The following is a 21,724-nucleotide window of genomic DNA, read 5'->3' on the forward strand; positions in this document are numbered from 1 at the left end:
CCTATAGTACTTGACGAGTTAACTCCACTGTCAATCTTTCCATCACTTTCTGATGATAACTATCAATTTTATTTTTTTTCTATTACATTATCTGAGGTCACATTCAGAATTCTAACACTAATGTTTTTCACATTGATTTTTTATATTTTATCTAAGGCAAAAGTGATTTTGTTCTTATCCATTACTTTTTTTTTTATGTAATCACTAATTTTTTTTAAGCAATTATCATCATATTCCCCTACTTATCCTTTTAACAAACACAATTTTTAAAAAAATCCACCAAAGGGATTTAATGCCAAAATTAATCAGTGTCACCATAAGTGGTAAATTGTCCTCTGGGACATGTATGTGCATCTATCTACCTTAACAACTGTCTTTCTGCAGTGATTTCAAACTGCCCATGATCAGAAATATACCTCTTTATGAGATCATGCAGTGATAACATCAAACTCTGAGGGCTTCTAAGTGCAACATCTTTCAGTTTCTCAGCTTAGGACAAAATTGCTTCCAAAATTCCAAGAAGGTTGGCCAGTCATGTACAAATGGCCACAGGCATAAAAAGACCTCCAGTGGCAGGCTCTGACTGCATCAGAGCTGTTCTCCAATTCCTGGATTACCTAATAATCACATGTCATCAAACCAGTAACCAGCAGATCTAGATGTTATCTGGCTTTCCATTCTTGCAGCAGTGAGGGCAGGCTACCCAAAAAACATGGTCCCTAGCAATGCACAGTAGAAGCCATCATGAAATCATCATGGAAGTCTACAACCTTTCTACAAAAATGGACCTTGAAATGCCACTCACTGAGATGCTAAGGTCATTTGCTAATTTGAGTGTATCCTCTGTCTATGTTACTCTTCTTCTGTCTGGCAGTTTCTCAAAGGCATTGGTTGGCAACAAAGATTGTTCAGTGATAATGTAGGCACTTTACCACTGCTAGAAAAAAACAAAGTAGTATCTGAAGAAATTCTCTCCTTTTAAAGGTTGTTTTGCATTATTAAACATTATTACAAAAAAAAAAAACAGTATTTGCAAGTGACCTTTGAATGCATTTGTGTACATTGTTAATATACTCATCATAAGCCAATAGAACTTTAAATCTTTTTAATAATAATCAGCAAATGATTTTGATTGGTTAGAGTTTTACAAAGTGAAATTCTAACTCTCCATGAAACTTTGTCTGATTCTTCTATTTTCTACATATGTGACCATTTTCATCATATCAGTTTCAGAATCAGAATAGAGCTGAGAGGACAGTGGAAAAACTGTACATATGGTTGGAATTAGTAAGAGCTGGGTTTTCTTCACATCTCAGAAGCTTGCTAGTCTAGTTACAGGACCTCTGCTTTCCTCAATTTATCATTAAAATGAGCCTAATATTAGCACCTAAATCCTAGGGTTCTCATGAGGATAACATGAGACTATATTTATCTAGTGCATGACACACAGTAGGGGTTGTACACATGCTCACTTTTATTTCATGTGGGCTGTTTTCTCCCCAGTGTGCTGTTTGTAATGGGCTGAGGCTTGAGTTGATGCACTGAGGTCCCAAGCATGTGAGGCTAAATAGTAATTGGGCTATACTCTATTAATATACATGCTTGGAGAAAGAATGGTCCCTGCCCACTCTCTGTGCAAGTCCTGATGTGTTGTATAGGAAATGACGATTTTGGTGGGTGGAGACAGAGAGACAGGAAGAGAGGCTGGGAGAGATTGCTGGCTGGGTTCTACTCTGGTGGTGCTGGTCTCGTGGCTTCTGGTCTAGCTAGCTTCTTGACTCAGCTGCACACATTGCTATTGCTGATTCTCTTCCACCTCCGATCTTTCTTCACTGAGAATAAAGATTGACTATTTTCCCCTAACGTGAATTCCTGACTGGCTGATTTTAAAATACGCAGTCATCACAGCTGTCCTTAAACTACTAGTATCCTCACTAATTAGCAGCCTCCTAAAGCACTAAATTTAAACAATTTTCCTGGTCCACAGTGGGTTTCTACATAGTTGCTGGTAGATTGTCTGCCCCACAGTCTGTGACCTCCATGAGAACAGATATCCCTTGCATCTCTTTCTGTTCCTGGTACTTAGCTCAGGGCCCAGCATGGAGCAGGCACATAAAATGGCTCACCTCGGACATCCTGAACCCTTTTGGCTCTTTCTGGAGAATTTTCCCCAGATTCCAAGCAATGACTCTTATAGGATCACAGATGATCACTGGGAGTTGGGACCCACAAGGCCATGGAGTGCAAGCCATTCATTTTATAGATGGGAAACTGAGATTCTGTGACTAGTCCAGGAAGCCACTGCCAAAACATATCTGAAAATATTCCAAGGCTGTTCTTCCTCCCCCAAACCAAGCTTTTACTTCATGGTGGCTGTGTATTAGCTGTGGAACCCAGAAGCAATTCCTTAACATTTGTCTCAAATTATAAGAAGTGAGGATAATGGCCTTAAGAGTAACTGAGCCATGTGATGAAAGAGAAAGACAGACATAGAGACAGAAACAGACAGACAGAGACAGAGTGCTGGCATCCTCAAGAAAGAAAATTTGGGAAGGGGGGGCGGGTTATGATTTTGAGGAGAGGTAATAGGTTTTGCTTTGGACGTGGTAAGTCCCTGTTGCCATTTGGGGATATAAAAAGTCTACGAAGTATTTAGACATTTGCTAGAGCACATTAGGCTCCATCCCACCAATTTCTGATATGCTTTCTCACTGCCATTTTTAAATATGAATTTATTTTTTCCTTATTTGTTCTTTGATCTTTTCATGTCTTACTCTGCAAGTAAGGTGGATTTAAGTGAGTCAGAACCTTGCAAAGTCACCAGACTCATTCAGTCTTTCAGTCAGCCCAGGGGCAAAAGATAGACCCAGACAACTGGTGAAGGCCCCCATTTTCGTCTAATGTATAAACCTATTAAGAATGACAAATTGTAGGGTCTCAGAGATGTATTTTTTCCATTGTTAGCATAAAAAGATCATAAAATTAAAAGATTTTACAAACTAATTTGTAGTCCAGTTGGACTTTCCAATTGTCAAGCATTTTCTGAAATTTCTTGGTGTCCTTTGTTGGAATAATTGACATTGCTCATACTTCACATGAAATAATTGTAGACCAAGGGAAGATGTGGTGGACACATGGCAAGGAAGAGCACTGATGAATGGATAGCCAAAACAAGTGCCCTTCAGATGGTAAGAGAAAGCCTCCATCATATTGGATGGATCCTCTGTGAACTTATGTGAAACATAATAGGCAAGAAACACACAGGATGGACACAGTCATGAATCTCCATGGTTGCAAGAAATTTCAAATAGAAGAGATCACTGGTATTTGAGAGAGTCACTGATGTTGGGTTAATCCATCTGCATTAATTTCCATATTCCCAGGTTTCTCTGAATTCTTCCTATCCAGTTTTTCATGTCACATCACTCAAATATGTTCATTATCACAATCTGTTTAGACATTCTCCAACTAAACAACACCTATTTTGTTTCTTTTTTGTACCTACATTATGTTTTGCTACCAAAAAAATCATACAAAGTAAAACAATAACTGTAACCTCTCTCAAAGGTTGCTGATTGTCAGTCTTGCCTAATCCCAGGCCTTCAGAAATCCCTGGCCACTGCCTCTTTGAGCAGTGTTTCTTACTCTTACCTAATACAAGGCCTTCAGAAATCTCTGGTTGTTATGATGCAGGACTTGAACCAAAGGATTCTTGCAAGGTACTAAGTCAGTGGAATTGATAGAGGCAATAGTTATCTACTTGAGCATGGTTCAGTATGATAGATCTTACAAGTAATGGTTTCCTAGTGACATGACTAGTGTATACTCAGTGTAGAGCATATAAGCTAGGAGCCTCTGCTAGAATTTATTCGGAGAGATCCAGAGGGCAGAGAAGAAGGCAGGAGCTCAAGCTCTCAGAACCAAGTAGAGAGATAGGCCTCTAAATAAATCTAGCCAAGCCCCAAGTAAAGGAGACAAGATTTTGAAAGAGGTAATAAAGGATTTGGACTTTAACACCTGGCTGCACTTATGGTGATTACTCAACTGAAACAAAGGCTCCTCCCAGAGAACCCCAAGGAAACCGAAGAAAAAGAGAAAATTACATTTTGGCACCCAACATGGGGTGGGGCTGACAGGATCCTGACTGAGTTCAGTGGAAAAGTCTCCGCAACCCAGAAATTAGGATAAGTTCAAAAATAGACAGGGAAACTTTGTTAAGGGCTAAAGTAGTATTTTAGCTAAAATAGGACAAATGTTTAGAAAGGAGATTTCTCCATCGAAAGGAAAATGTGTAGAAAGCATTGTCAGACTTTTGAAAAACCAAGGTTTGATTGTAACTTTGGAGCAGATCATTGAACTTTTAGAAACAGTACAGTATACATCTCCTTGGTTCTCTAAGGAAAAAGAATTAAATCCAGACAAGTGGAAATTAGTAGGAGAACAACCATGTGACCATACAATGATAATGGACCTGACCCAATTTCCAAAGAAACATTTTATACATATAACTTAATACAATTGGCTTTAGGAAATTACATAAGTCATAAAACAAGAAAAAAAAAGAAAGAGCAGGAGAAAGAGGATCCAGACAAACTAGGTGAAAAGGATGATGAAAGACAAGAAAGGAATTAAGTACAATTCTGAGTATAGTGCTTCACAGCAGTAGCCATTAGGACATTCCCCATCTCATGACCCTCCCCCCTCAATTAACCCTTCATGGGTGGAGGGAGAAGGAAGGGGAGAGGCAGTAACACAATCAACACCCACGAAGCAGCCTATGACAAGATTACAAAAGACACTGGTTGAGGCTAAAAAAGGACAGGATATATCTCATTTAATAAATGCATATTCTGTGATTGAAGAGTTTGACTCTTCAGGTCAACAAAGGAGAACATACACTCCTTTTGATCGGGAAAAAATTAAGGATTTGAAAAAGGGTTGCATTCTTTATGGTAGTACATCGTCTTATGTTAAGATGTTACTAAAGAATTTGGCTTATGAAATCTTAACCCCTAGTGATTGGAAATCCATAGCAAGGACATGTTTAAAATCTGGACAAAACTTATTGTGTCTTTCAGAGTATGGTGAATTATGTAGGATTTAAGCCCAACAAAATAGGCAAACTGGAGTTAATATACAAATTACCTTTGACCAACTGGAAGGTAAAGATCAGTATGCAGACAATTTAGCACAGATTAATTACCTATGATAGCATATGAGTAAATTGCTGCTGCTGCTATAAAAGCTTGGGTCACCCTCCCAGGAAAAGATCGAGGGGAAGTCTTCATGAAAATAGAGCAAAATCCCAATGAAGCTTTTGCTGATTTTGTGGGACATCTGCAGACAGTTATCACAAGAACCATTGGAGAAAATGCAGTTACAGGAATTATGATTAGAACAACTGGCTAAGGAAAATGCTAAGAAGGTTTGAAGAATTATATGGGGACTACACAAAGATGCTCCTTTAGAGGAGATCGTAAGACGCTGTGCCACAGTGGGTACAAGTACTTATTATATCCAGACTATGATGAAAATGGAAAGACAGGGTCCCTCTTGGCAAGGGACTTCTAGAGAGATGCACAGATGTTCAATGTGAAAAAAATGGACATCTGAGAGCAAAGAGATAGAGTGAGAGGATAAGGTGAAAGAATAAGACCCAAAACCCTATGTCCAAAATGCAACCGAGGCTTCCACTGGGGCTCAGACTATAGATTGATTCAGGGAAATGAGAGGAAGGGCCCAGCTCCAAGATATCATACAAAAGACAGGTGGGGCATAATGGCAGCTGAGTTTACACCCAGAGAGTCCTTAGAAGTTCAGGACTCTGATCACCCAAAAAGCAATCAGATGGGAGAAAGGGATTACAATTGGAGAGAATATAGGCTTTTTAACACAACAGAAGATCAGTGTCCAGTGCAAGCAGCTCCAATGTAATTGCCAGGTGATGAGGAGAGATTTAGAAAGTGGTTAAAAAAAAAAAAAAGAAGAAGAAGAAGAAGGGACTAGATAGGTTAACTGCTTGGGAGAAAGGGGTGATGTTCTTTTTTTTTGGTTTTCTTGGGGTCTCTGGGAGCAGCCTTTATTTCAGTTCAGTAATCATCACACAAGTGTAGCCAGGTGTTCAGCCACGTCCAAATCCTTTATTAACTCCTTGCCTGGGGCCCGGGCCAGCTTTCTTGAGGTCCTCCTGAATGTATCTTGGTTTCTGTGGGGGAGTCAGGAGGACCACCACCACCATGGTCTCTGTCTTGCCTAGTTCTGATTCTGGCTGAGTTTGTCCCAGCTTATATGCTCTTTTATCAAAGGTGTGAATCTTGTGGAACTATATTAAGTACTAAATACATATACTGAACTAAAGAACTTTTAAGCATCATGCTAAACAACCATTGTCTCTATTGATTCCACTGACTTAGCAACTTGTAAGAATCCTTTGTTTCAAGTTCAGAGTTCTGGCCCATAACAGAAAGGGTTTGCTTGTATTTCTACAGATGGAAAAGGAATCAGATGGGTGCCAACAGCACCTGGTTCAGAGAGACAGAAAAAGAGAAAAACCTCGAAATAAAGAAGACCTAAGAAACATCTGACACTGAAAGAACATGGCTGATAATGAGACTGCTACAGAACTTCAAAACCAGCAGGAATCATTGGATTTCCTACACACATGAAGTTCTTTTGGACTATTTCTAGGACTTATGGACATGTATAATTCCTCATGTTGATTCATGTTATTTGTTATATCAGTACTACCCTGTGTTACTGTATGCATATGTAACTTATGTAATTATGGGTAATACCTCCCAAATTGATGGATTTATGTATACCTGTGTCAAATGAGACCCTTCAGAAACCCGCTAATCTGATTTGATTTCACATTTCCTTTGATGTTTTCATCTCCCTTCCTGAGATGTCAGGGAGGGTGTGATCACCTCCTTTTATGGTGTTTTCACCCCTTTTTTGAGCAATCAGGGAAGGTGTGATCACCTCCTGTTTTGGAGTTTGCACCTCCTTGAGAAGTCAGGGAGGTCATGACCACCTATATTCTAAAAACAAAAGAAAGCTGGAGATGTTATGGGCCAGAACTCTGAACTTGAAACAAAGAATTCTTATAAGGTACTAAGTCAGTGGAATTGATAGAGGCAATAGTTATCTATTTTAGCATGGTTCAGTATGACAGATTTAATCTTACAACAAATAATGGTTTCTTAGTGACATAATGATTGGTATATACTCATTGTAGAGCATATAAGCTAGGAGCCTCAGCTAGGATTCATTCAGAGAGATTCAGAGGGCAGAGAAGGAGGCAGGAGCTCAAGCTCTCAGAACCAAGGAGAGAGATAGGGCTCTAAGAAAACTAGTCAAGCCCCAAGTGAAGGAGACAAGACTTTGAAAGAGATAATAAAGGATTTGGACTTTAACACCTGGCTGCACTTGAGGTGCTTACTGAACTGAAACAAAGGCTCCTCCAGAGACCCCCAAAGAAACCAAAGAAAAGAAGAACATTACATCTAGCTACTGCCTCACCAAGCAGTGGTTCTCTTGTCCAACAGAGCACCCAGACACAGTGGCTTATGAGCCTTATTCTATGTGATCACATCCTGCACCACTCCTGCACTCTCCCACACTCCCACTGAACTCCCACTGAACTCCTACTGCCTCTACCTACTTCCAGGTCCCCACTACTTATATTGGATCTATGAGGTCACACACACAGCCAGTAAGAGAAGGAGCCATCTCCTGTTGATGATTAATTCTCAATGCGGCCAGAGCTTCCTGCTCACAAGGCAGTCCCTACTAGCTGCAGAGGTCACATCTGGATGCCTCAGGCATCAAAGCCTCTTGACTTCATTATACTATGCGAGGTTCCTCTCCAGACCCTTACAAACAACAACAACAAAAGACACCACAATGATTATTTTAGTGTAGCTAGAACTTTTACTTCCCTCATTCCTTCAAGTTCAAGCCTTGTAGCAGAGTCTCTGTCACAAAGTCTGAACATTTGATCAGATGGATCAATTCATAACTAAATACATTATATTACTAAGCCTCTAATTCTGTAACCCCCCAACACTTATTTCTAGCTTTTAGGGTTATCTCTGTCAATTTGATGGATGTAAGCTGAAACTTTGGAGTTGAAATCTTTCATTCCTAAAGGAATCTTAATAAAACATATTTTCTGCCCGAATATGGCAAGAACCCTATTTCATGAGTCACATAGTTATATATTTAGGAATGATGTTCAAGTTTCCTCATTCAACAAAGTTCTAGCTTGAGGATTTCCCATATCATGCTGTCTTCCAAATGCCAATCACCCTCAGAAAGCTAAGTGATGTCACCTGAATTATTAGCCCTAATCTGAATCTGAGGACCCAGGAATAAGTGGGACAAAAGTTTCCACATTGGTTACATCCATAAGGTTTTTCTCCAGTGTAGATTCTCTGGTGCATAGAAAGATAACCCTTCTGAATAAAAGTTTTTTCACATTGGTTACATTTATAAGGCTTCTCCCTAATGTGGATTCTCTGATGTATAGTAAGAGCTCCTTTATGACTAAAAGCCTTTCCACATTGGTTACATTTGTAAGGTTTCTCTTCAGTGTGGATCCTCTAATGTACAGTAAGAGCTCCTTTATGAAAAAAAGTCTTTCCACACTAGTTACATTCATTAGATTTGTCTCTGGTATGGATTCTCTGATGTTGAGTAAATGCTCGCCATCTTATGAAAGCCTTTTCACACTGGTTACATTCATAAGGTTTCTCTCTAGTGTGGATTTTCTGATGTATAGTAAGTGCTCCCCTTCTTACAAAAGTCTTTCCACACTGGTTACATCCATAAGGTTTCTCTCCAGTATGGATTCTCTGATGTACAGTAAGAGCTCCCTTTATTGTAAAAGTCTTTCCACACTGGTTACATCCATAAGTTTTCTCTCCACTGTGGATTCTCAGATGTTCAATAAGCGTTCCCCTTCTTATAAAAGTCTCTCCACATTGGTTACATTTATAAGGTTTCTCTCCAGTGTGGATACTCTGATGTCTAATAAGAGCTGCCTTTTGTATAAAACCCTTTCCACACTGATTACACCTATAAGGTTTCTCTCCAGTGTGAATCCTCTGATGTAGAGGAAGACTCTGCTTATATTTGAAAGTCTTTCCACATTGGTTACATTTATAAAGTTTCTCTCTAGTGTGGATTCTTTGATGTAGAGCAAGAGACTCCCTTCTTATGAAAGCCTTTCCACACTGGTTACATTCATAAGGCTTCTCCCCAGTGTGGAGTCTCTGATGTACAGTTAAGAGCTCCCTTTTGTCTAAAAGCCTTTCCACACTGGTTACATTTATAAGGCTTCTCCCCAGTATGGATTCTCTGATGTATAATAAAAACTTCTCTTCTTCTAAAAGCCTTTCCACACTGGTTACATTCATAAGGTTTCTCTCTGGTGTGGATTCTCTGATGTACAGCAAGAGATTCCCTTTTTGCAAAAGCCTTTCTACATTGGCTACACTTATAAGCTTTCCCTCTAGTGTGGATTCTCTGATGTGTAATAAGAGCTCCCCTTTCTGCAAAAGTTTTTCCACACTGGTTACATTCATTAGATTTCTCTCCAATATGGATTTTTTTATATTTATCACAGATATCTTTCAAAGTGAAATAAGCAGAACCATCACTGATGAATCTTGGCTTGAGACTTTCTACCACAAAAAAGCTTTCTTCTGTAGCATGTTCCTTTATTTCTAGCCTGAATTGTCTTTCTGGGGAAAAAAAAAGACAACAAAGAATAAAACAAACACAGACACTACACACACATACAGGCATGTGCTCACACAGATACACGTATTTATATGCCCTTCCCTCTATCAGCAGCATAGAAACTCAGTTATTTTCTAAATCCCCAGTTAAAGAGAAAAATCCCATTACATCGAATGCCAAGGGTGATTCAATTTCTAATGACCTTCATGCACAAATATATTGGATCCTCACATTAAACCTGTGACAATTCACAAAGTGCCTTCCTTTCTCCCTTGGTGCACAGCTCTGGCTATCAGCTCAGAACAGTTGAGTAACTTGACCCAAATTCCAGGAACTGTGACAGAATTTTACCCCCTATGAATGGGCTTTCTCTGCCTATAGTACTTGACAAGTTAAATCCACTGTCAATTTTTCTGTCACTTACTGGTGATAACTATCAATTTTATTTTTTTTTCTATTACATTATCTGAGGTCACATTCAGAACACTAATATTAATGGTTTTTATGTGTTGATTTTTCATATTTTATCTAAAGCAAAAGTGATTTTGTTTTTATGTATTACTTTTTTTATGTAATCACTACTTATTAAAAAAAAAAAAAAACAATTATCATCACATTCCCCTACATATCATTTTAACAAACAGAATTTTAAAAAAAAATCCATCAAAGGGATTTAATCCCAAAATTAATCAGTGCCACCTTAAGTGGTAAATTGTCCTCTGGGACATATATATGCATGTTTCTAACTTAACAACTATCTTTCTGCAGTGATTTCAAATCATCATAATGAGGTATAAGCTGCTTTGGGGGATCATGCAGTAATTACATCAAACTCTGAGAGCTTCTAAGTACAACACCTTCTTTCAGTTTCTCAACTTGACATTAGTTGCTTCCAAAATTCCAGGAAGGTTGGCCAATCTTGTACAAATGGCCATAGTTATAAAAAGACCCTCAGTGGCAGTCTCTGACTGTACCAGAATTGTTCTCTCATTCTTGGGTTACCTAGTAATCATATCTCATCAAACTGATAATGACAAGATCTAGAGGTTATCTGGCTTTCCATTCTTGCAGCAGTGATGGCAGGCTACTTGAAAACCATGATCCCTAGCAATGCAGAGTAGAAGTCATCTGAAATTGTCATGGAAGTCTTACATCCTTTCTACAAAAATGGATCTTGAAATGCCACTCACTGAAATGCTAAGGTCATTTTCTAATTTGGGTATATCCTCCGTTTATGTTACTCTTCTTCTATCTGGCAGTTTTTCAAAGGCATTGGTTGGTAACATGTGTTGGTCAGTGATAATGTAGCCACTTTACCAGTTGTAGAAAAAACAAAGTAATATCTGAAGAAATGCTATTCTTTTAAAGGTTGCTTTGCATTATTAAACACTGTTACACACACACACACACACACACACACACACACACTAAAAGGAATACTTGCAAGTGACCTTTGAATGCAATTTGCACATTATTAATCCTGTACTTGTCATGAGTCAATATAAATTCAAATCTTTTTAATAATAATTAGCAAATAATTTTGAGTGGTTACAGTTTTACAAAGTAAAATTCCCGCTCTCCAGTGGTAGAAATAACAAAGTAGTATCTGAAGAATTTCTATCCTTTTAAAGGATGCTTTCCATTATTAAACAATGTTACAAAAAAGGAAAGCACAATTGGGGAAGAAATAGTCAAAATACAACAGTGAGCATTTACATGGCACTTACTGTGTATCATGTAGAGGATAAATATGGTCTCACGTTATCCTCATGAGAACCTTACGACTTAGGTGCTATCTCATTTTAGAGATAAACTGAAGAAAAGATACATCCTGTAACTTGACTAACACGTTTCTGAGATGGGAAGAAAACTCAAATCTTACTGATTCAAGAACTAATTAACAATTTCTGAGTGTACCATCAGCTCTATTCTAATTCTGAAACTGATATGATGAAAATGGTCACACATGTGGAAAATAAAAGAATCAGACATACTTTCCTTAAATCACTATTCACCTCACTAATTAGTAATTTAGTAAGGCTCTGAATTTAAACAATTTTCCTGGTCCACAGTGGGTTTCTACATAGTTGCTGGTAGATTGTCTGCCCCACAGTCTGTGACCTCCATGAGAGCAGATGTCTCTTGCATCTCTTTCTGTTCCTGGTGCTTAGCCTAGGGCCCTGCATGAACCAGATCCATAATGTTTGCTGACTGGAAGTCCTAAGAAATGGCTCACCTCAGACAACCTAGATTTGTCTTTCGGCACTTTTAGGAGAATTCCATTGCCCCAGATTCCAAGCAATGACTCTTATAAGTTCACAGATGATTACTGGGAGTTGGGACCCACAAGTCCATGGAGTGCAAGCCACTCATTATATAGATGGGAAACTGAAATTCAATGACCAGTCCGGGAAGCCACTGACAAAAAATATATCTAAAAAAGAATTCCAAGACTGGGTTTTCTCCCCCAAACCAAGTTTTTATTTCATGGTAACTCCTGAAGGCTCTTGTAACCACAACTGCTTTTTCTTCACTCACCTGGAGAACAGCTCCTCAGGCCTTTTGAGTGCAGCATCCAGGGTACTTCCCTTTGCTCAAAATAAGAGATCACATCTTCTCTGGGAACTGGAAGCCCTGGGCATGAAAAGTAATTAGGGATGAAGGAGAAAAGCTTGAAATTTAGATCTCTTTAAGGAAGGGGGTAAGGATTCAGAGCTGCTCCATTTTAAGATTCATCCCCTTCTGTTCAAACGTGAGTCTCTGGTCACCAACTAGTGCTTAGTATCCTAGTAACGCATGATAGGGTTTGCCCCATCATGCTGTTATGCAATATGTTCTGAGAAAGAGGCAAATGCTTTTCCACCACTTCCTATCCTGTGGGGTTACATTATGGCTGAAACTTCTAACCCCATACCTGGGCATAAAGGGTTCTTGGGCCTGAGTGGCCTCGGCCAGATCAAGAAGGATCTTAGTCCTGGAACCCCTTCTTCAGAGAAGGACAGACTCATTCCATAGGTTCCATTATCTAGAAATTAGGTGGAGCTGGTAGGGTGGTAGAGGGAGAAATGGGCATAGAGGCATGAGTACCACTGTTTAAACTAATCTTTGAATGGTTAATAGCTATATATCCCTTGCTCAATGTATTAAAATGTTTACCTCAGTTTACTTAACTCTCAAATAGAGATAACATCATCTAACTTGCAAAATGAATATATTAAATAGACATAATATTTTGTTTTATCTTTAATTTTACAAACAAGCATTTCCAAATTTAGTAAAATGAAAAAGATCATTGACCATGAAACAGTAAATCTGCAATATACAACTTGCTGTTCTTTTTAAATAGACAACAAAATTATAAATGTTTTTTCCTTCACTTTCCTGCCCCCACCCTAGAGAAGTCTGCCATTGTACAGAAATATATATGGTGTACCTATGAAACCATGCAGATACACATATATGTCAAATTATGCTCTACATATTCCTAGTCATCAGTTCTTCCTCTGGATGCAAATAGCATCTTTGCTCATTTGTGCTTTTTCATTAATTTGGTTACTTAGAATAACAACTTACTTGCTGGAAGTTGTTCTTAGACAACATTGTTGCCACAGTGGTGTACAGAAAGCATATGGCACAGCGGCAGAGGAAATGCTTTTTCCCTCCCATTTCCTTCCCACCACTTGTGCTAGAATGTGAGGGCAATAAGAAGGAAGATTAAGGACAAACTTTCTGTACTGGGGACAATTAGGAACTAGGGGCTAAAAATTGATGTCCATTAAAAAGAAGAATATTCCAATTGCTAGACCCATCCCAAAGAGCAATGGCGTGTAAGGAAAAGCTGCCTGAGCCATTTTCAGAGATTTGGCAGATGAATTTGGGTCCAGTTAGAGTCAGCCAAAATAATCTCTGAGATGGCTCTTATCATTCAATGTAAAGACATACAGGAGGACCCTGTTGCTTGGACACAGCCGACCAGCATTTTCTCCTTTCTAACTGGTACTGCCCCCCCAAATACTATATCCTAGTAAATGACAATATGCTTTTTGACTGCAGATTCAGTTAGTAGGGCAAATGTCCTTACCCAGGGAAAGCAGGTTCCAGGCATTCTCCAGCATCACTCCCTTGTACAGCTCCTTCTGAGGAGGGTCCAAGAGGCCCCACTCCTCCTGGGTAAAGTCCACAGCCACATCCCTGAATGTCACCCACTCCTAAAGCAGCAAAAGTCATGAGATGTAGAGCTCAGAGACACTTCAGAATTAGGATTAGGGGAACCCTCACCCTCAATTTACAGCAGGAAACAAAGCAGAGAAGGGATCTGCTCAAAGATCAGACCATTTCAGAGTGTCAGAGTCAGCTCCTGGAACCAGGGTCAATAAGAGTCTGACTGAATTTTGCCAAAAGCATTTTATAGTGTGTGACTGATGGTGTGGGGTTTGTCACCAAGGAATGGCAGGCACCAAAAGTGGGGATTCAGTCACGTGAAGAATTCACCATGGTCATTCTCTCTGGGAAAAGGAGGATTTATTGAGAATAGGTTACAGACAGCAAAATAACGATTTGGTCATGTATACTTATTGTGTATCTAATTTATATTTTAATATATTTAACATCTACTGGTCATCCTGCCATCTGGGGGAGGGGGTGGGGGGTAAGAGGTGAAAAATTGGAACAAGAGGTTTGGCAATTGTTACTGCTGTAAAGTTACCCATACATATAACCTGTAAATAAAAGGCTATTAAATAAATTTAAAAAATAAAAAAAAGAGAGAGAGAATAGGTTACAGACCAAGTGAAGGGATACTGTAATGGGCTGAGGCTTGAGTTGATGCGCTGAGGTCCCAAGCACGTGAAGCTTAATAGTAATTGGGCTATACTCTATTAATATACATGATTGGATAAAGAATGGTCCCTGCCCACTCTCTGTGCAAGTCCTGATGTGTTGTATAGGAAATGACGATTTTGGTGGGTGGAGGCAGAGAGAGAGACAGAAAGAGAAGCTGGGAGAGATTGGCCTGGGTTCCATACTCCTAGCTGCTGGTCATGTGGCTGCTGGTCTAGCTAGCTTCTTGACTCAGCTACACACATTGCTATTGCCCATTCTCTTTCACCTCCGATCTTTCTTTACTGAGAATAAAGACTGACGATTTTCCCCTTACCTGAATTCCTGACTCCGGCTGATTTTAAAATACACGATCTTCACAGGATACGATATGGCAAATATAAAATAGAGTGGGAGAGCCTATAAAAGACAAGTTCCTCAGTGGAACTCACAATTACCCAGTAGAAAGGGGGGCCCCCCCATGAGGTTGGGGCAAGCCCTCAGCTGGAAGGCTAATCCTGAAAGGGTGAGTTATCTGTAAGAAGTGGAGTTGGGAGGCAGTGGAAGTTAGGGGAGATAACATGTGACACAGGGTGGAGGGGGGGAGTAAGGAATAAAACATCAAAAGGCAGAGTGCCCCTACTGACTGATTCAAAGGAAAGTAGCCACCATAGGATGACTCACAAGTAGGCCTTGTTTGATATAAAATGGAGAGCACTCTAATTCAACCCGGAGCCATCTTTAGGAGCAAAACAAAAGTTTATTATATGTTATTGAGAAGAATATCTCCTCATTTGGGATACAAAGTTTGAGAGTAGGTGTTATAGAGCCCCAGCACAAAAATTCCCCACCCACCCTGCTGCCCTTTAATCCCACTGGCTGAGCTTCAGGCCTAAGAGAACCCTCCAGATCTCCCTTTCAATTCAGATCTCCCCTTACTAGGCAATACCTGATTTGGCAATGGAGAGTAGAGGGGTTTTCCAGTGAGTCACTGGATTCTATGGGAGGTGAAACTTGGGCCTGTGTTAGCTTTGAGGTGGGAGGAGCTTTGCTCAATTTCCTGAGAGATCTCACTCCATCCCATTCAGATGGATAACTGATCTCTGATTCCTTACCTCCCCCCAAGAGAAGCTATTACAAATTTCTTTCCTTCACAAGCATCCCATAGCCCCACTTTACCAACATGAGGTAGGGCTAATGCACTCCCAACCTGCTTTCAAGGAGAAAGCTCAGTTACCTCCTCATTTCTACTTTGGGACTTTTCTGGCTGAGCTCGCCACTCTGTCTTTGAATTGAAGGCCTCCTTTCCATCCTTCTGGGACCTGTGGCTTCTTTTGTGAATTGCTACATTAAGGGAATGGAGAACCTCCTTCCAAAGAAAACAAAAGAGAAGTAGGCAGAGAAGGAAAATACACAGAAGTGAAGGACAGCCTGGGGAAAGTGAAATAAATTACAATTAACATTCAAAAAAAAATCTGCCCCTGACGTAAGGAAAGTATACTGAAGGGAAAGAGCCTGCCCATGGACTTACACCCTAAGGATGACAGGGTGTGGGACAAGACCTCTGGCTCACATAAATCAGTAAATCAAGGAGATTTCTCAAAGCAAAAACAGAAAGGCATTTTATTATGATCTCCAGAGAAAGGACATCTCCCTCCCCACAAACAGTTAGGTAAGGAGAGGCAGGGCCCAGGTAACAGACAAGAATTATGTAGGGGCCTGGGCTAACACTCCCTATAGGCTGGATCTTTGCTCTAATTAGCCAGGATAAATGACCTTCCATTCTAAGTCATAAATGAGGAAAAGTTTCAACCCAACCACATCTTTAGAATTACTGAATTATCTTACATGGGAGGTTCATTGAACCTAAGGTGGCCCCAGCTTAGTCTCATAAAGCAAAGGTCCCCCAATCCTTGTAAACCACGTGAACTCTGGAGAGAGGAAACTGTGCCTTGGGCCACAGCTGAGCCTCACTCACTGTTTCCATCTTGTGAGACAGCTTTCACAGTTCACTTCATTCCATCCCCCCTCTTCAGTTGAAAGCTTCTCACACTAAAGTTTATACATTTCTTCAATTTCTTGATTACTTTATTTTGGGGGTCTTACCTATCCTCCAGTTTTCTGAACCATATTGGTGAAAAATTGCATTATACAGGGGGGGGACAGCTTTCACAGTTCACTTCATTCAACAGATTCCCCAGAAAGACAAGGTTAAAAAAAAAAAAGGAGCCATTCATGAAGGAAATTCTGGACAGAGAAAATGAAATTCCAAGGGGAAAAAATCTGCAGATCACCCACAGGAACACCAAACCCAGAAACAAACAAACAGAAAAAACAAAACCCAGGGCTACAAACTGCAAGGCTGACAGTGGTCACCTTTAGCAATTCAATTCAGACTGGAAAATGAATGGATGTCCATCAACTGGAGAATGGTTGAGTAAATTGTGATTTATGAATGTTAGGGAATATTATTGTTCGGTAAGAAATGACCAGCAGGATGATTTCAGAAAGGCCTGGAGAGACTTACATGAACTGATGCTGAGTGAAATGAGCAGGACCAGGAGATTACACTTCAACAATCCTCTGTATGAGGATATATTCTGATGGAAGTGGATATTGTACTTAGGATATACTATAACATATTTAGCATGTATAAGACTGCCTGCCATCTAGGGGAGGGGGTGGAGGGAGGGAAAGGAAAAGTTGGAACAGAAGTGAGTGCAAGGGATAATGTTGCAAAAAATTACCCATGTACATGTACTGTCAATAAAAAGTTATTTTTAAAAAATTGCAATTCAGAAGGAAAAGATCCTACAAGACAGGAGATAGACCTTCTCATACAATGGAACTGACTGAGATTGGAACAGTGGAAGACAAATGCAAACCAAGGAGATAAGGGGAAGGGACAGAACAATGGGTTCCAGAGATTAGTGAAGCTGAGGATGCAATCCAGGTTGACCTATCCTGCAGATGAGAGATAAAAAATAAGGGACAAAAAGTAAATATTCCATAGTAAAGGGGAGTCTAACATCCAGTAAAGGAGACTGAGAAGAAGGTGTCAGATAGAAGCTAGGAGAGAGTAATTTCCTAAAAACTTGGAGAAGACAGAATCTTAGAGGACAGAGTGATCAATAATGTGAAAGGCTGGAGAACAGGGTAGAAAAATGGGAATTGAGGAGATGAGTTCCATGGACTTAGAAAGAGAAGACCACCTGAGAAGTGGGGGAGGAAGCAAAAGAGAATGAAAAGGTACAGAAAAGAAGGAGGCCTGAACAAGTTCCATTGATGATATTCTTAGAAGAGAGAAGGGACTTCAGTCTGAGGCTTAGGGGTTTAGTCCCTGAAAAGGCAGGATTAAGATTTCTAGGAAAATGTGGAAGAAAAGTAAAGGAACAAGAAAGGGTAAAGATCAGGAGGCAATGTTGCCGGCTATGGAGCCATGTTCTCCCTGACACCTGCTGTGAAACACAATATTCTGAAAGGAAGGCACCATGGGGGAAAGAGGAATCAGTGGGATTGACCTCAGAAAGCATCTAGAGGGCAGAGCTCAGAGTGGATACCTTGGAGGCTTCTGACTATATTAAGTGTACAGGAGAAAGAGAAAGGCCAGAGGAGTAGGGGAGGGAGGAGAGAGGGGAGCTAGGACTGAGAGAATGAGAATGTAAGTAAAACAGAAAGGGAAGATGGACTATGAGGAGAAGGGGAGAAATCCTCCTTGGAAAGGAAAAGAAAAATGGATGAAATTTAAAAACTGATGAACAGAACTGTAGTTGAAGGGCAAGAGAGGAAGGGAAGCTACAAAAGAACTAAAAAGAAAAGGGAGATGAACAAATGTAGAATTAAATGAAAACAGAAGTGATGAGCAAATGTCTAAAGAAATCAGAGGTAAAAAACTTGTGGCATCTTCTAAATGGGACAACAGAGAAATATGCATATTTCTTTGTCACAAATGGAACTTCTATAAAAATGAACCACTGGGATATAGAGATACTGCAGACAAAGGTAAATAGGCAGAAATAATTCATACATCCTTTCATTCCCTAAGGAAATAAGAATTGAAATTGATTCAGGGATCATTGACAAAAGATATAAACATAAATGCAGAATTACCAGTCACATATTCAATAATAACTGGGTCAGAGAACAGATCTCAGAAATAACATTGAAAAAAAATTACAATGTTTAAACAATATCCCCAAATTTGTAGGATTCAGCTAAAGTAAACCTCGGCAGCAGCTGGGGGGGGACGGGGGGGGGGGGGGGAAGAGACACAGACTTATAATCACACATTAAGCATTTAGAAAAAGAGATTAACTATATCTCTATTCAAAAAAATTAGAAAAATAAATTGGTAAACCTAAAACAAGGATAAATGACAAGATATTAAAATTAACATCTCAGTGAATCAGTCAAAAACACAGAAGAGCTGGGCAATGTTGTTCCTACTGTGTTAATATAATAAATATTTTTGTAAAGGAAAAATCCATAAGTTATTGCCAGATTCATACACCATCCTCCATGTCAAGGGAAATGGTTTGATGGTTGATGTTGGTCAGGTCTGTATGGATCGAACTCACCTGAGGAGGTCTGAGGCTCCCAGGGCCCATTCACTCTGGCTCCAGGCTCCCTCTGTACAAAGAAAAAGTAAACAAGTTGACTCCATTTTGTAAAGTTCCTCCAACTGGCCCTTAGTCTTTCTTCACCTCAGAGTCCTGCTGTCCCACCTTCTATGGCCCCACCAATGTAGCAACTATCAAAGGTCTGAATAAGAGAGGTCGCACCTAAGGTTTTTAATTCTGTGCTTTTCTGAGCCAGAGACAGTCTGGAGTCACCTGGAAAGTCCAGACAAAATCCAGGCTAAGATTGAGTTCTGAGGGTTCACAGAGAAGAGGGGCCAGGGATGGAATGGTAGGGTCTGGGAGGCAAGACAAGCCAATAGAGATCCCGGCAGATCAAGGCCACTATTGGGACAAAAACGCTCCAGGGGGACAGTTGAGCATTGGAAAGCTGGGAATGACTGCGGGTTCACTCCAGTGGAGCTTGGACCTGGCGTCCCTAAAGGAAACGTGCAGACAGGAAGCCACAAGCCTGAGACGCAGCCCAAGAGCCAGGGTTCAGTTAAGGGAAAGCAGGAAAGAGCTTTGCTCAATGGGTCTAAGGGGGGGTCCTGGGGGTAGGAAGGCAGGACTCGAGGATCCCTAAAGTGTTTGAGTCTGAAGGAAAAACTGAATTTCTAAGCAAGAGGAGAGGACAGGGAGAAGGGACGCCTTGGTCCTGATCAGAAGGCTGAAATCAGGACTCCCGGAATCCTAGGGGCAAAATCTGAAGTCTGGGAGGTAAAGCTGGATAGGAGGAGCCAGGAAGTGTGGCAAATGGTGGGGAGCTCATCCAGCAGCAAGGCTTAAGGGGGCGCTCCCGGGAGAGTTGGGGGACACTCTCCACGAGGCCAAAGGAGGAGGAGGAGGAGGAGACCCAGAGGGCGGGACAGTACACGGAAGCCAGCATGTGTTGGGAACGCCGGCACCGACCTACCTGAGAGCTGCACGCACGGTTGCGGCTTCCAGAAAACAAAGCGATAGGAGCTCCCCGGGAAAAGAAGAGAGCCCGAAACTCCCTGGGAAGGGAGGACGACCGAGGGACAGACAAAAAGATCGCAGCTCCAAGACTTCCGGCTTTCCCCAACCTCCTCTGGAGGGTTCTTTTGCTCCTCAGAGCCCGGCCCTGTCCATCCCCCAGGAGGGTGGAGTCTTCTCCTCTCCCAAGCAGGACCAGTTCTGAAGGCTACGGCCCCCGGCCCAATGGTCTCTTCAGCTGCCAACTCCTCCCAGTCCTCCCCACTTCCCTCTCCCTCCTCCCCCTTTTTATAATGCCAAAAGAAACTGAGCAAGACAGAGATTAGAGACGAGACTATCATCTCAAAGAGTCTAGCCCCGACTATCGGGACAGCAAGTCTTTTATGGAAAAACAAGAACAATGACATAATGCAGAGACCTAGGTGGGGATAGCCTCATAGATGGAGGTTACTGATATTCTAATGACAACACCTTTATCTCAACCATTAAGAGGGGACGGTCATAACCTTAAGGCAGAATACGAAATAGGACAAATGGAGGAACTGGTCACCCCATTAAAAGTAACCTTTGGCATTACATTTTCTCCTTTTTTCTATCTTTCCCCCCTCTCTGGAACTCCTTCCAGTAACTGTTCCCGAATCACAGAATCACATTTACTTTGGTTTTTTACAGGTAGCCAACTTTGACTTCATCTTTTCCCACTTTTCCTCTTCCTTCTCATCATACTATCTTTCTATGGTCTATGTGTGTGTATCTGTGCATTTTTCTAATCTATTTCATGACTTCTAAAATTCCTGTTAAAGCTGGGCTGTGATCCGGGGCTAAGGGGACCCTTTCCAAGCTTCTTGCCTTGGGATTTTGAGTCTGGCTGGTGGCTTGTCTGGGTCTGGGCTCTCAGTCCTGCTTTGCTGGGGTGCAGTCTGCTCCTTTCTGGCCTTGGGGCCACATGTGCTGGACAGAACCTTCTCAGTGAGACAGAGCTTTCCTGCTGAATTTCCGGGATGGAAACATATTTCACCTTGTCCTTATGTTGGTTCAACTCCCCAGAATTCATTCTGAGGCATTATTTTATAACCTGAGGTGAATCTGGTAGCGTTCCCACCATGCTCAGCCATGTTGGCTCCACTATGTTAGTTATTCTTTGTACTGGGAAGCAGGCATTCTGGAGCATACATTGGGAGGGGAGGACAGAGTATTGAAAGGCATTGGAGAGGTTTGGTTGGGATAAAGGAGGAAAGGAAGCCATTAGAAAAGGATGGCATGAATTCATCATTAATGATCAGAATTTCAGGATAACTGGTGAGAATAGAGTAATGTAATGCCGGAGAAACTGAGGGAAGATAGAGATTAAAGAGTTTTTAATATTTTATTTGAATGGGAGAGATATGCTGGGACCAAATTAGGATCCATAGTTTGGTCCCAGGACTAAATGAGGCTATCGTCTCCAAGAATCCAGCATCCAGCAGCCCATGCCAATTCTCAATGACATATTTATATACAGTAGCTAAACAAAGGCAGGGGAGTGGAGTCCAAACTCTGGTGATCTGGGAATCTCCAGGCAGGAACCATAAATCCGGTTCTGACAGGTT

General features: G+C 40.8%; 1 protein-coding gene across 1 annotated transcript in view; it reads right to left on the bottom strand.

Moving 5' to 3' along the window:
* LOC100929646 (zinc finger protein 454-like) overlaps positions 1 to 20,291 on the bottom strand; it is a 31,366-nt gene extending 11,075 nt beyond the window's left edge. Inside the window, exons 1-4 of the mRNA XM_031949171.1 lie at positions 20,095 to 20,291; positions 19,140 to 19,191; positions 13,826 to 13,952; positions 12,283 to 12,378 (exon numbers count right to left, since the gene is read on the bottom strand). Of these exons, the coding sequence (XP_031805031.1) occupies positions 12,283 to 12,378; positions 13,826 to 13,952; positions 19,140 to 19,169 (253 nt within the window). The 5' untranslated portion in view covers positions 19,170 to 19,191; positions 20,095 to 20,291. The remainder of the gene's footprint in view (positions 1 to 12,282; positions 12,379 to 13,825; positions 13,953 to 19,139; positions 19,192 to 20,094) is intronic.
* Between the last annotated feature and the right edge of the window lie 1,433 nt (positions 20,292 to 21,724).

Source organism: Sarcophilus harrisii, chromosome 1, assembly GCF_902635505.1.
Source record: "Sarcophilus harrisii chromosome 1, mSarHar1.11, whole genome shotgun sequence".
Classification (NCBI taxonomy): domain Eukaryota; kingdom Metazoa; phylum Chordata; class Mammalia; order Dasyuromorphia; family Dasyuridae; genus Sarcophilus; species Sarcophilus harrisii.